At 45.0% G+C, this 14608-nt stretch overlaps 1 protein-coding gene across 1 annotated transcript in view; it reads right to left on the reverse strand.

Annotated features, from left to right (window-relative positions):
* The window catches only part of FXR2 (FMR1 autosomal homolog 2), a 28458-nt gene that overhangs the window by 10538 nt on the left and 3312 nt on the right, over positions 1-14608 (reverse strand). Inside the window, exons 2-7 of the mRNA XM_066264144.1 lie at positions 4943-4995; positions 4486-4579; positions 2074-2145; positions 1814-1962; positions 1474-1567; positions 439-555 (exon numbers count right to left, since the gene is read on the reverse strand). Of these exons, the coding sequence (XP_066120241.1) occupies positions 439-555; positions 1474-1567; positions 1814-1962; positions 2074-2145; positions 4486-4579; positions 4943-4995 (579 nt within the window). The remainder of the gene's footprint in view (positions 1-438; positions 556-1473; positions 1568-1813; positions 1963-2073; positions 2146-4485; positions 4580-4942; positions 4996-14608) is intronic.

Consider the following 14608-nt stretch of genomic DNA (forward strand, 5'->3'; position numbering starts at 1 on the left):
AGGAGAAGCAGATGGTCGTTTCTCATGTGTGCCCTGACCAGAGATGGAACCCAGGACGACTGCACGCTTGGCCGATGCTCTATCCCCTGAGCCAACCAGTCAGGGCCCCAGAAGTGATCTGAGGGATCCTGGTGTAAGAAAGAGCCACACCCCCTTCTGCTGCTCTGATTGATGTTTTATGTACTGTGCTTTCAAGTAAATTTCACTTAATAAGAGTCCCATGGTTCAAAAAGAGTTTGAAAACAACTGTCCTATAACATGATGGAGCTCTGCCATCTGGAGGAGTCTGGGATAAAATAGCAGACCATGAATAATGGCCCACAAAAGCCTTAGTCTTTTTGATCTGTAAACATAAGAGAATGGGTGGAGGATTGGGCAAGAAGGGAGGAGGACAATAATACCAATATATTCAGCAGTAAAAAGTAAACTCAAATTTACCTCTAGGTGCTTGGTGGCTTCTTCATTGCGAGACATGAGTAGCAGTTTGGTGCGCAGGCTTCGAAAATGCATATCACCCAGCAGGGATGCCCGCTTCACAGGGGCTTCTGTGGTTGACTGGGAAGAAACCAATGGAAATCATTAAAACTGACTTTAAATATATACTGCAGGAAAGCCAGCAACTGGGAATCAGGATGCCTGAGTCTCTGGAAAAGGGTGGGAGTTAGAAATAAAGCTAGGAAACAGGAAAACCATTTGTTAGCTTCACAAGGGCCTACTACCTGGGCACTGAAGGGAAGTGATTTTCTTTTTATTTTTTTTTCTTTTTTTTAATTTAGTGAGAGGAAGGAAAGCAGAGACAGACTCTGGCATGCACCCCAACCGGGATCCACCCAGCAAGCCGACTAGTGGGTGATGATTTGCCCATCTGGGGCATTGCTCAATTGCTCAGCAACTGAGCTCTTCCTAGCACCTGAGGTGGAGGCCATGGAGCCATCCTCAGGGTCTGGGGCCAACTCGCTCCAATCAAGCCATGGCTGCTGGAGGGGAAGACAGAGAGAGAGAGAGAGAGAGAGAGAGAGAGAGAGAGAGGCAAGAGGAGGAAGGGAGAAGCAGCAGATGGGTGCTTCTCCTGTGTGCCCTGACAGGGAACTGAACCTCAGACATCCACATGGTGGGTTGACACTCTACCACTGAGCAAACTGGCCAGAGCCAGGGAAGTGATTTTAGACAGCAGGCACAGGTGAGAACTGTAGTCTATTTCTGAGAATCTAAATATGCAAGGGGGGAAAACACAAACATGCAAGGGAGAGTGCCAACCCAGGTTTCAATATAATGACCAGGTTAAAAAAAAAAAAGTAAGGTCAGACACAAGGAAAACAAAGGAAAGCTAGGGCTACCTGGGCCCACAGGAGTCAGGAGTAATACAGTCCTCTCTGACAAATAAATATAAGCACATTTTAGCTCCTCCCTTTCTACAAAGAAGCTAAAAGGGGAGAAGGAAAAATTGTTGAAAAGACTTATGAATAAACTCACCAGGATAAAGAGCTCACTATTTGTAATGTTGAGAAAGATGCAGTTCGCTCCCAATGCTTTCTTGAACTCTTTATGGACATTTTCATTAGAACAGCTGCAGAGAAAGAGAAAAGTGTTCAGAGGGCAGAAAGTGCAGAACGCAGTCAAAGGTTCAGGGGAGAGAGAAGGATGGAGAAAAATAAAAGAAAGGACAAAGGAAAAGAACAGGAATTAAGGAAGACTGGAACTGGGCCCAAGGGAACAACAGACAAGACAGACTGGGAGCAGGGTCTGGGAGAAATAAGGGCAGACGTAAGGGCTGTAAAGAGGGTCCACCACTCCCGACATCCCTAACACTCACGCTTCTCTTAGATCTTCAGGAACAGCCATGGTAACCTTGAAGAAGCTGCCTTTGGTTGCAAGGGGATTGGGATTAACTGGCCGAAGCCGTTCCAGGGTGACAATCTCATTGTAAGTAGAATCACAGGCAGCATATTCAATGACATAGAACTGGCAAAAAGAAAGAGAAAAGTTGTGGATGAACTGAGTTTCTATCTCTCACCTTTCTATGAATAAAATACTTATTTCAGCAGTTATCCAAAGACTTCCACAATCACTCACATCTCCCTTCATCATCCGCACCCGGGCCAGCCACCAGCCAGAAGGTTCTTGCTCATTGGCTCGAGAATAAACCTGAAGGGAAAATGAAAATAAAAAAAGATATTAAGAAAATATTAATAATAAAAATTAAAATAATAGCCTAGCCTGACCAGGTGATGGCGCAGTGGATAGAGTGTCCCTGGAATCCTGAGGACCCAGACTTAAAACCCTGAGGTGGCCAGCTTGAGGGTGGGCTCACCAGCCTGAGTGCGGGGTTGCTGGCTTGAGTGTGGGATCACAGACATGATCCCATGGTCGCCAGCTTGAACCCAAAGATCACCGGCTTGAGCAAGGGGTCCCTGGCTCAGCAGGAACCCCCAACCCCCAGTCAAGGCACATATGAGAAGTAATCAATGAACTAAGGTGCCACAACTATTGAGTTGAGGCTTCTCATCTCTCTCCTTGTCTGTGTGTCCCTCTCTATCTTTCTCGCTTAAACAAAAACAAAACAAAACAAAAAAAGATATTGAGGCCTGACCTGTGGTGGTGCAGTGGATAAAGCGTCAACCTGGAAACACTGAGGTTGCTGGTTAAAAACCCTGGCTTGCCTGGTCAAGGCACATATGGGAGTTGATGCTTCCTGCTCCTCCCCTTATCCCCCCCCCAAAAAAAAATGAATGAATAAATAAATAAATAAAAAAGAATCTTTGACTTTGGCTTTTTGTAAAAGAAAAAAAAATATATTGAAGACCATCCAAGAACATCGAGAATGGAAAAAGCAGTAAGATACTTGGGAGGTATCCTTAAACAAGATAAAGGCACCTGACCTTTGGTGGCACAGTGGATAAAATGCCAACCTGGAATGCTGAAGTTGCTGGTTTAAAACCCTGGGCTTGCCTGGTCAAGGCACATATGAGAAGCAACTACTATGAGTTGATGCTTCCTATTCCTCCCCATCACCTTTCTCTCTTCAAATCAATAAATAAAATCTTTAAAAAAGAGAGAGAAAGAAAACTAAAGGAAGGAGCTGCTAATTAAAAATCAGACAGGGGCCTGACCAGGCGGTGGCGCAGGGGATAGAGCATCAGACTGGGATGCGGAAGACCCAGGTTCGAGACCCCGAGGTCGCCAGCTTGAGCGCGGGCTCATCTGGCTTGAACAAAAGCTCACCAGCTTGAGCCCAAGGTCGATGGCTCAAGCAAGGGGTTACTCAGTCTGCTGGGGGCCCGCGGTCAAGGCACATATGAGAAAACAATCAATGAACAACTAGGGTGTCGCAACAAAAAATTGATGATTGATGCTTCTCATCTCTCTCTGTTCCTGTCTGTCTGTCCCTATCTATCCCTCTCTCTGTCTCTGTAAAAAAAAAAAAAATCAGACAGAGCCCTGACCAGTTAGCTCAGTCAGAGTGTTGACCTGAAACAAAGTTGTGGGTTCAACTGCTGGTCAGGGCACACACAGGAAGCAGCCAATAAGTGCATGACTGAGTAGAACAACAAATGAATAATTCCTTACTCTCTTCCTTCCTCTCTCTCTCTCTCTCTCTCTGAAAATAAAAAAAAAAATTAAGTCCTGGCCAGATAGCTCAGTAAGTTGAAGCATTGTCCCAGAGTACGGAGGTTGCCGGTTCAATTCCCCAGTTGGGGCACATAAAGGAGCAGCTCCTTGTAACTGTCTCTACCACTAACTCTCTCTCAAAAAAAAAAATCAGAGGGCACTAGTTTATTTTTTAATTTTTACTTATAGATTTCATTGAGAGAGGAAGGAGGAAAGAGAGAGACACAAACATCAATCTGTTCCTATATGTGCCCTGACCAGGGATTGAACCAGCAAACTCTGCACCTCTAGACGTTATCATAAATAGAAGAAAGGTGAATAATCTCCTGAAATTAAGTTCCCTGAGAGTTTGATCACAATAGAGATGGGCATGCTGCAGCATTTCTTTTTTTGTGTATGTGACAGAGACAGAAAAAGGGACAAACAGGAAGAGAGATGAAAAGCATCAATTCTTTGTTGCGACACCTTAGGTGTTCCCTGATCGCTTTCTCATATGTGCCATGACCAGGGGGCTCCAGCAGAGTGAGTGACCCCTTGCTCAAGCCAGCGACTTTGGGCTCAAGCCAGTGACCCTGAGCTCAAACTGGTGAGCCCACATTCAAGCCAGATGAGCCTGTGCTCAAGCCAGTGACCTCAAGGTTTTGAATCCGGGCCCTCAGCATCCCAGTCCAACACTCTTATCCACTGCACCACCGCCTGGTCAGGCCATGTTGCAGCATTTCACTTGTCCACAGACTACCTGGCTGGATGTTAATAGCTTAGCATAGGGAGGAGGGCAGTGAACCAACAGTGAGAAGCCTAGGATACTGGTATCAGAGAAAGGGAGTCACATTGAGAAAAATGAAATTTAGAAAGAGTAGACTCAATGGCTCTTACCTCCACCTCATCCCCTTCTGTGATTTCCTTATTATAGTCAGCTGGAGGTGGTAGCCGCACATCCCCAAAAGGAATTTGTCTCTCACTCTGCCAGCTGCAAATGAAGCGGGGATATGAAAGCTGTTCAGACTAATGTGGTTACCCATTTCTTCAGGAAGGGGTTATTGCCTGAAATCCCTGGGCAATTTCCACCTTCCCTGGTGATTAGAAGCTAAACCCCAGGCCCTGCTCCATGTTGGTCTCTTTCATCTCTTGCTACAATTTAAATACAGGGTCAAATGCCACCTTACCCTCACTGAACTTTAGCCCTTTCCTATCTTGGGATCCTGATCAAGTTGCCCATCCAAACCCTTGGCTTTCTCCCAACTATTACATCTTTATGGACCTCAGCCACCCCCTTTTCTCCAATCTCCTTCTAGGACCTAGTATACTGGATTCTCTACTCCCAAGGTCTTACTTGTTTTCAAAGAAGATGGTAACAGAGTCTTCATGGACATCCTTCACAAAGCCCTAGAACAAATTTTAGAACAAAGTAAAAAAAAAAAACAAAAGAACAAAAACGCCCCACCATCTAGCCATGAAAGGAACAGAGACAATTCAGAGGCCCTTGAAGTAGAGTGTTAGATGGGGCCACAAGCAAGCTAAAGACCGGGACAGGATAAAGCTGTACTGGATAAAGAACATGACTATTGAGGTAGAGAGAAAGGAATGATATTTGGCATGGAAAGAGATGTGGCAAAATCCAGAAATAAGATGAAACAGAAAGTAGAAAGGTGCAAATCACTTGCATCAAAACAGCCTGGAAACTGGTGGTCTACTATGGCTCCCACAGGGGCCATCCTATCTGTCTGCTTCCTTTTGTGCTGAGCAGCTTGCCAGAATTCAATTAAAATACCAACAACATTCAGCAAGGCTAAGAATATCCCTTGAGACAGTGTGGAGCTGTCCTGGAACACCTAGAGGACATCAGGACCTGTCAAAAGAGAGAGAAGGGTCTAGCTTTCAAATACAGCAAAAGACCTAAGCAAATTTAGTGCCTTGATGCCTGTCCTAAGAGAATAAACAGAAAATTGGAAAAGTTCAAAACACAATTTAGAGAAGAAAATGAACACTTTGTTGACCCGCAATTTTACACAGAAGTTATCTAATGTCACCAGCTATTTTTCCGTAATTGAGTATAAAAGTGAAACAATCTAAATAAACTTCAGTATACTTTACTTGTACATAATAAACTTAAATGAAACTTTGTACATATCTGCTACATATATTTTACACATAATATATATTTTAGTAATTTTTTTGGCGTGGTATACTATATATATAGCAATTACCTACTTGTAATGGTACGCAACATGTTTTGCAAATATATCTGGTTTCGCTGCGCTTTCCTTTTTTTTTTTTTTCATTTTTCTGAAGCTTGGAAACAGGGAGAGACAGTCAGACAGACTCCCGCATGCGTCCGACCGGGATCCACCCGGCACGCCCATCAGGGGCGATGCTCTGCCCACCAGGGGGCGATGCTCTGCCCATCCTGGGCGTTGCCATGTTGCGACCAGAGCCACTCTAGCGCCTGAGGCAGAGGCCACAGAGCCATCCCCAGCGCCCAGGCCATCTTTGCTCCAATGGAGCCCTGGCTGCGGGAGGGGAAGAGAGAGACAGAGAGGAAAGCGCGGCGGAGGGGTGGAGAAGCAAATGGGTGCTTCTCCTGTGTGCCCTGGCCGGGAATCGAACCCGGGTCCTCCGCACGCTAGGCCGATGCTCTACCGCTGAGCCAACCGGCCAGGGCCGCGCTTTCCTTTTGAAACACATACTTTACACGTTCTGGTTGGAATGAAAATGACAAAGAAAAGATTTTACAATAGCCTTTTTTTTTCTTGTGGGAGAGACAGAGTCAGAGAGAGGGAAAGATAGGGACAGACAGACAGGAAGGGAGAGAGATGAGAAACATTAATTCTTCGTTGCAGTTCCTTAGTTGTTCATTCACTGATTTCTCATACGTGCCTTTAAGGGGGGGGGGGGAGGGGAGTACAACAGACCCAGTGACCTTAGGCTCAAGCTGGCGACCTCGGGATCTCGAACCTGGGTCCTCCATATCCCAGTCCAATACTCTATCCACTGCACCACCGCCTGGTCAGGCTACAATATCCTTGATATGTATGTTCAAACTGCTAGCAGTTAGAAGATAGTCCAAGTTTAAACCACTCAATACTGTGATTGTTTTTGTTTACTGTATCTTCCACTTTGCGGTCTCACGCCTGGAGGAGTGGGAAGAAAAGGAGTCTGCATGAGAATATAGAACGGTGTGCTGTTTTTCGAATTTCGACACTCAGGGCGAAGAGTCACAAATACAATAACCCTATATTACCCTGAGTTTCAAAAACTGAAAAAGCTAATGCAAGCACAAACACGAGTTAACTCGTGAGCGGTCAACAACGTTTGGGCATGAAAACAAGAGTTAAGTTGTGAGCGGTCAACAATGTATTAAAAATTAAGACTTAACAGAGTGAGATTTCTGAATGCTAGACTATAATACTGCTAAGCATTTGAGAAAGATAAAATCTGTAGAAGACCCCAGTTTTGAGATCATGACAAGGGAGAAATGGGATGAGTGAACAGCTAGTCTACCTCCTATTATTGATGTCCTCACTGTGGAAGCCAAAGATATTAGAGTGCAGATCCTAACCACTAGACCAGGGAGCAGTAGCCAAAGCTATGTGTTCAATGCTATGCTCCCAGTTTTTCTATCTTCTCTCCCTATTTTCACATACTCCAAATTAAAGATTGCTAATTTTGACTGACCTGTGGTAGCGCGGTACATAAATCGTCGATCTGAAATACTAAGGTTAACTGTTCAAATCTCCAGGCACATATAAAAGCTACTACTATGAGTTGATGATTCCCGCTCCTCCCCACCCTCTTCTTTCTCTCTCCTCTAAAATTAATGAACAAAAAACCTTTTAAAAATTGCTAATTTTGATAAATTCCAATTTATCAATTTGTTCTTTTATGACTGAGCTCTTGGTTTTATACCTAGTAAGTTTTTGCCTAATCCAGGGTCACAAAGGTTTTACACATTCATGTGTTCTAGGAGTTTAACAGTTTTTATTTTACATTTAGGTACAAGATAGTAACAAAGTTCAATATTTTTATCTATGGTTATTCAGTTGTTTGAATACCATTAGTTGAAAAAGCTATTCTTTCTCTAACTGAATTTCCTTTCATTTCTGTCAAAAATCAAGTAATGTTGAAATCTTGTGGGAATGATAGAAATGTTCATTATTGACTGTGGTAATGGCTTTTAATTATATGTATATGTACACACATTATATACATATACATAAACATATATGCACATATATATATGTTAAAACCTAACAATTTGGCCTGACTCATAGTGGTGCAGTGGATAGAGCATTGAACTGGGATGCTGAAATCCCAAGTACGAAACCCCAAGGTCACCTGCTTGAGCATGGGATCATCAACATGATCCCATGGTCGCTGGCTTGAGCCCAAAGGTCATTGACTTGAGGAAGGGGTCACTGGCTCAGCTGGAGCCTACCAGTCAAGGCACGTATGAGAAGCCATCAATGAACAACTAAAGTGCCACAACTACAAGTTGAAGCTTTTCTCTCCCTTCCAACTAGTCTGTCTCACTAAAATCAACAACAAAAAAGCCTAACAAATTGTGTACTTGTTTGTTTAGGGTTCTTTTTATTATTATTTTTTTTATTTTTCTGAAGTTGGAAATGGGGAGGCAGTCAGATTCCCACATGCTCCCAACCGGGATCCACCCGGCACGCCCATCTGGGGCGCCGCTCCGTTGCAACCAGAGCCATTCTAGCACCTGAGGCAGAGGCCACAGAGCCATCCTCAGCGCCTGGGCCAACTTTGCTCCAATGGAGCCTCGGCTGCGGGAGGGGAAGAGAGAGACAGAGAGGAAGGAGAGGGGGAGGGGTGGAGAAGCAGATGGGCGCTTCTCCTGTGTGCCCTGGCCGGGAATCAAACCTGGGACTCCCGCACACCAGGCCGATGCTCTACCACTGAGCCAACCGGCCAGGGCCGTGTTGTTTGTTTTTTTACAGAGATAGAGAGTCAGAAGAGGGATAGACGAGAGACAGACAGACAGGAACAGAGAGAGAGATGATAAGCATCAATCATCAGTTTTTCTTTGTGACACCTTAGTTGTTCATTGATTGCTTTCTCATATGTGCCTTGACTGCAGGCCTTCAGCAGACCGAGTAACCCCCCTTGCTCGATCCAGCGACCTCGGGGTCTCGAACCTGGGTCCTTCCGCATCCCAGTCTGACGCTCTATCCACTGCACCACCGCCTGGTCAGGCTGTATACTTGTTTTTTGAGAGAGAGATACAAGGAGAGAGATGAGAAGAATCAATTTGTAGTTTAGCTGTTCACTGAAGGCTGCTCATACATGGCTTGATGGGAGAGAGGGGCGCAGCTCAAGCCAGCAACCTTAGGATCATGCTGATGATCCCACACTCAAGCAGTGACCTTGGGGTTTTAAACCTGGGATTTCAGTGTCCCAGGTCAACACTCTATATACTGTACCACCACCTGTCAGGCCAAACTGTACACTTTAATATGTATTTCATTGGCCCTGGCTAGATGGCTCCATTGGTTAGAGCAATATGTGGAGGTTGCCAGTTCGATCTCTGGTCAGGGCATATACAGGAACAGATCAGTGTTTCTCTCTCCTTCTCTATCCCCCTTTCTCTCTAATATTAAAAAAAAAAAAGAAAGAAAAAGAAATGCCTTGACTGGATAGCTCAGCTTAGTTGGTTAGAGCATCATCCCTAAGTGCAGAAGTTGCTGGTTTAATCCCCAATCAGGGCATATATATAAACAACTTGATATTCCTGCTTCTCTCTCTCTCTCTTCCTCTCTCTCTCCCTTCCTGTCTTGCTGAAATAAATAAAAATTTTAAATAATAAATTTTATTTCATTTTATATCAATTATATCTTAATAATAAAGAAGTTTAAAAAGCCCTGGCAGGCTGGCACAGTGATAGAGCGTCAGCCCGGCGTGTGGAAGCCCCAGGTTCGATTCCCGGCCAGGGCACATAGGAGAAGCACTCATCTGCTTCTCCACTCCCACTCCCTTTCTCTCAATCTCTTTATTCCCCTCCCGCAGCCAAGGCTCCACTGGAGCAAAGTTGGCCCAGGTGCTGAGGTTGGCTCCATGACCTCCGCCCTCAGGTGCTAGAATGGCTCCGGTTGCAAAGGAGCATCACCCCCTAGTGGGCTTGCCGGGTGGGTCCTAGTCAGACACATGCAGGAGTTTGTCTCTGCCTCCCTGCTTCTCACTTCAGAAAAATACTTAAAAAAAAAAAAGTGAAAAAAAATTGGGGGTGGGTGTTCAAAAGGCTAACTAATGCACAGAAACTATTCTTGAGCTTCACAGCTAGAGACAAAAGGGTAGAAAACACCAAAAACACATACTGTCACTCTCACCTCACAGAATTGATCAGTCATAAACATTTACTATATTGTTATTTCCTTATGGTGGGAAAATCTAAACCTAAATATCACTTTTAAAAAATTTTTATATTTTTTAGTGAGCGAGGAAGGGAGAGAGATGAGAAGCATCAACTCATAGCTGCAGTTTATTCATTGATTGCTTCGCTTTTTTTTTTTTTTTTTAAAAAAAGCTTGCTTTATTGATTTCAGAGAGGGGGAGAGAAAGTAGGGTGTAGGGAAGAACAGGAGCATCAACTCATAGCAGTTGCTTCTCATATGTGCCTTCACTAGCAAGCCCAAGGTTTCAAACCATTGACCGTAACATTCAAGGTTGACGCTTCATCCACTGTGCCTCTACAGGTCAGGAGCATTGATTGCTTCTCATCGGTGCCTTAACTGGAGGAGGGAGGGGGGACCTCCAGCTGAGCCAGTGACCCCTTGCTCAAACCAGCAACCTCGGGTTTTGAACCTGGTATCTCAGCATCCCAGGTCAACACTCTATTCACTGCGTCACCACTAGTCAGGCAATTTACTTTTTGAAAAAATATTTATTCATTGATTTTCAGAGAGAGGGAGGGAAAAAAGAGACAGAGAGAAAAACATTGATTTGTTGTTCTACTTTAAAATTTCACTCTTGAGCCTGAGTGGTGATGGCACACTGGACAGAGCATTGACCTGGGACACTGAAGTACCAGGTTTGAAACCCTAAGGTCGCTGACTTGCGTATGGGTTCATCTGGCTTGAGCACAGGCTCACCAGCTTGAGCGCAGGGTCACTTGTTTGAGCAAGAGATCATAGACATGACCCCATGGTTGCTGGCTTAAACAAGGGGTCACTGACTCAGCTGGAGCCCCTTGGTCAAGGCATGTATGAGAAACAAAAAACAACTAAAAGTGCCACATCTACGAGTTGATGCTTCTCATCTCTCTCCCTTCCTCCCACTCACTCTCTCTCTCTCTCTCTCTCAAAATAAAAAAAAAAAAATCCCTCTTCATACAAGGCACTGGATCTTGTTAATGGAACCTTACTATTGCCCAAGGCATTGGTACTCCTGGTACTGTCTGACTGCTTCCTTATCCATACTTTATGCCATTCCCTTCCCCAGAAATGTTTTCCTACTCTTCCTTCAGCTCCATCAATACCCACTCCTACTATTCTCCACTCAAGTTTTCTAAGGCACTTTTACTCCTATTTGATTAATCCCTCTTCCCCTTTCAGTTCTTCTTAGCTCTTTTAAGTTTCCTCCTCCCTCAACCACTAATATTGTATCCCTCCCCTCTTCTTTTCCATTATAAAGGGCCTGTCTGGACTTCTACAAACATGTCAACCACCTCTTCAGCTGATTTTAGCCACAATGTTTATCTCTAAGCTTTAGAAATAGTTTCTAGAGTCAGCTATTCTCAAAACATTTTAGGGATGACACAAAACGAAGTAGAAGAGACAAAAGAAAATCACTTGCCTACTTTTTTTGTTTTTGTTAAAATATTTAATTTATTGATTTTAGAGAGAGGAAGGAGAGGGAGACAGAGAGAGAAGAGCAGGAAGCATCAATTCACTGCTTCTTGCATATGTCTTGACCAGGTAATCCCACGGTTTTGAAATGGAGACCTCAGCATTTCACATCAACACTTTATCCACTGTACTATCACAGGTCAGGCACTTGCCTACCTCTTTTGTGAAGAGATAGCCACTCCTAGATACATTTATTCACAAAGGATACGCTTAACACTCTAATCCAACTCTCCTCCAACATGTCAGGCTCAGCCCTCAGGTGAAGGTAATGACACCCTGGTTTGTTTAAATAATTTGTTTTTAAATTTACTTATTGCCTGGCCTATGGTGGCACAGTGGACAATATGTTGATCTGGAATGCTGGGGTCACTAGTTTAGAACCCTGGGCTTTCCCGTCATGGCACATATGACAAGCAATCAATGAGCAACTATGAGTTGGTAATTCTTGTCCCTGCCTCTATAAAAATCAATCAATAAAATATATATTTTTAAAAAGGTATTTATTGCCTGACCTGTGGTGGCACAGTGGATAAAACATTGACCTGGAATGCTAAAAGTTGCCATTCAGGGCCCTGGGCTTGCCTGGTCAAAGCACATGTGGGAAGCAGCTGCTCTGAGTTGGTCCTTCCTGCTCCTCCCCTCTTTCACTCTCCTCTCTCTAAAATAATAAATAAACATCTTTTTTTTTAAATTTATTGACCCTGGCTGGTTGACTCGTGGTACAGCGTTGGCCCAGCAAGTGGATGTCCCAGGTTCAATTCCCAGTCAGGACACACAGGAGAAGTGACCATTTGCTTTTCCATCCCTCTCCTTTCTCCCTCTCTCCCCCTAGCCCCCAGCCATGGCTTGATTGATTCAAGTGTGTTGGCCCCAGATGAGCAGAGCATTGGCCACAGACAGGGGTTGCCTGTTAAATCACAAATGGGGCACATGTGAAGTCTGTCTCTATCTTCCCTCCTCTCACTTGAAAAGAAGAAAAGAAAATTATTTGACTTTAGAGAAAGAGGGAGGGAGAAAGACAGACAGAAACACTAATCTGTTCCTCTATGTGCCCTGACTCGGGATCAAACCTGCAAACTTTGCATATCGGGATGACACACTACCTACCAGTGGTTGGCAAACTCATTAGTCAACAGAGCCAAATATTAACAGTACAACGACTGAAATTTCTTTGGAGAGCCAAATTTTTTAAACTTAAACTTACAGGTAGGTACATTCCTTATCGAGGTGATGCCTGAATGTGGTCTTTTGTGGAAGAGCCACACTCAAGGGGCCAAAGAGCCACATGTGGCTCGCGAGCTGCAGTTTGCCAACCACTGCCCGAACCAATTTAGCTATCCGGCCAGGGTGACACCCTGGTTTTCCTAGCTACCATCATCCGTAAAGCAGAAAAGCAGAACTCAGAATGGAGTTTTCCCTTGCATTACTCAGCAATTCAACCAATCACTTACTCTTTCTTCTTTCATGGTCTTTTTTCCTTCAAATATTCTCCAAGTTGTCTCTTCAACTTCAAATTCCAAATCACCCTAATTTTTTTCCTCCAAAAATACTAACGGTAGACAGTGAGCTCCCAGTTCTCCTTAGTACATGCTCATTAGGAAGATAAGCAGGTGAGGAAAAGAGTTGGTGAGTGAATCTCTAAAAACTAACCAGATCCAAAGGATGACTCAATTCAGTGACCATGGCATATCCTGGTTTTGGTTTATAGGGCCTAGGACTAGTCAGAGGAAGAGTTCTAGGTTCTTAGGTACTTAAATTTCCTTAAATTCTATAACATACAAAATTGGCCCCACCTCCAACCTATCTTCTAGTCCTGGGCTCTCAAAGCAGAGGGAGTTCTAGGAGAAAAGCAAGAAAGGTCTGGTTAAAAATCACATGTTGGCCTGACCTGTGGTGGCGCAGTGGATAAAGCGTCAACCTGGAAATGCTGAGGTTGCCGGTTCAAAACCCTGGGCTTGCCTGTCAAGGCACATATGGGAGTTGATGCTTCCTGCTCCTCCCCCCTTCTCTCACTCTCTCTCCCCTCTCTATAATGAATAATAAAAAAAAAATCTTTAAAAAAAAAAATCACATGTTAAAGTTAAGGATGCCAGCCCTGGCCGGATGACCGGGTTGGTTAGAGCAGGGTCCCCAAACTTTTTACACAGGGGGCCAGTTCACTGTCCCTCAGACCGTTGGAGGGCCGGACTATAAAAAAAAAACTATGGCCCTGGTCGGTTGGCTCAGTGGTAGAGTGTCGGCCTGGCGTGCGGAGGTCCTGGGTTCGATTCCCGGCCAGGGCACACAGGAGAGGCGCCCATCTGCTTCTCCACCCCTCCCCCTCTCCTTCCTCTCTGTCTCTCTCTTCCCCTCCTGTAGCCGAGGCTCCACTGGAGCAAAAGATGGCCCGGGCGCTGGGGATGGCTCCTTGGCCTCCGCCCCAGGCGCTAGAGTGGCTCTGGTTGCAACACAGCGATGCCCCGGATGAGCAGAGCATCGTCCCCTGGTGGGCGTGCCTGGTGGATCCCGGTCGGGCACATGCGGGAGTCTGTCTGACTGCCTCCCCGTTTCTAGCTTCAGAAAAATACAACCCCCCCCAAAAAAAAAACTATGAACAGGCCCTGGCCGGTTGGCTCAGTGGTAGAGCGTTGGCCTGGCGTGCAGGAGTCCCAGGTTCAATTCCCGGCCAGGGCACACAGGAGAAGCGCCCATCTGCTTCTCACCCCTCCCCCTCTCCTTCCTCTCTGTCTCTCTCTTCCCCTCCTGCAGCCAAGGCTCCATTGGAGCAAAGATGGCCCGAGCGTTGAGGATAGCTCTAGATGCAACAGAGCAATGGCCCAGATGGGTGGAGCATCGCCCCCTGGTGGGCATGCCGGGATCATGCTGGGTGGATCCCGGTCGGGTGCATGCAGGAGTCTGACTGCCTCTCTGTTTCCAACTTCAGGAAAAAACAAACAAACAAAAAAAACTATGAACAAATCCCTATGCACACTGCACGTATCTTATTTTAAAGTAAAAAAACAAAATGGGAACAAATACAATATTTAAAATAAAGAACAAGTAAATTTAAATCAACAAACTGACCAGTATTTCAATGGGAACTATGCTCCTCTCACTGACCACCAATGAAAGAGGTGCCCCTTCTGGAAGTGTGGCAG

Source organism: Saccopteryx bilineata, chromosome 2 (assembly GCF_036850765.1).
Source record: "Saccopteryx bilineata isolate mSacBil1 chromosome 2, mSacBil1_pri_phased_curated, whole genome shotgun sequence".
NCBI lineage: Eukaryota > Metazoa > Chordata > Mammalia > Chiroptera > Emballonuridae > Saccopteryx > Saccopteryx bilineata.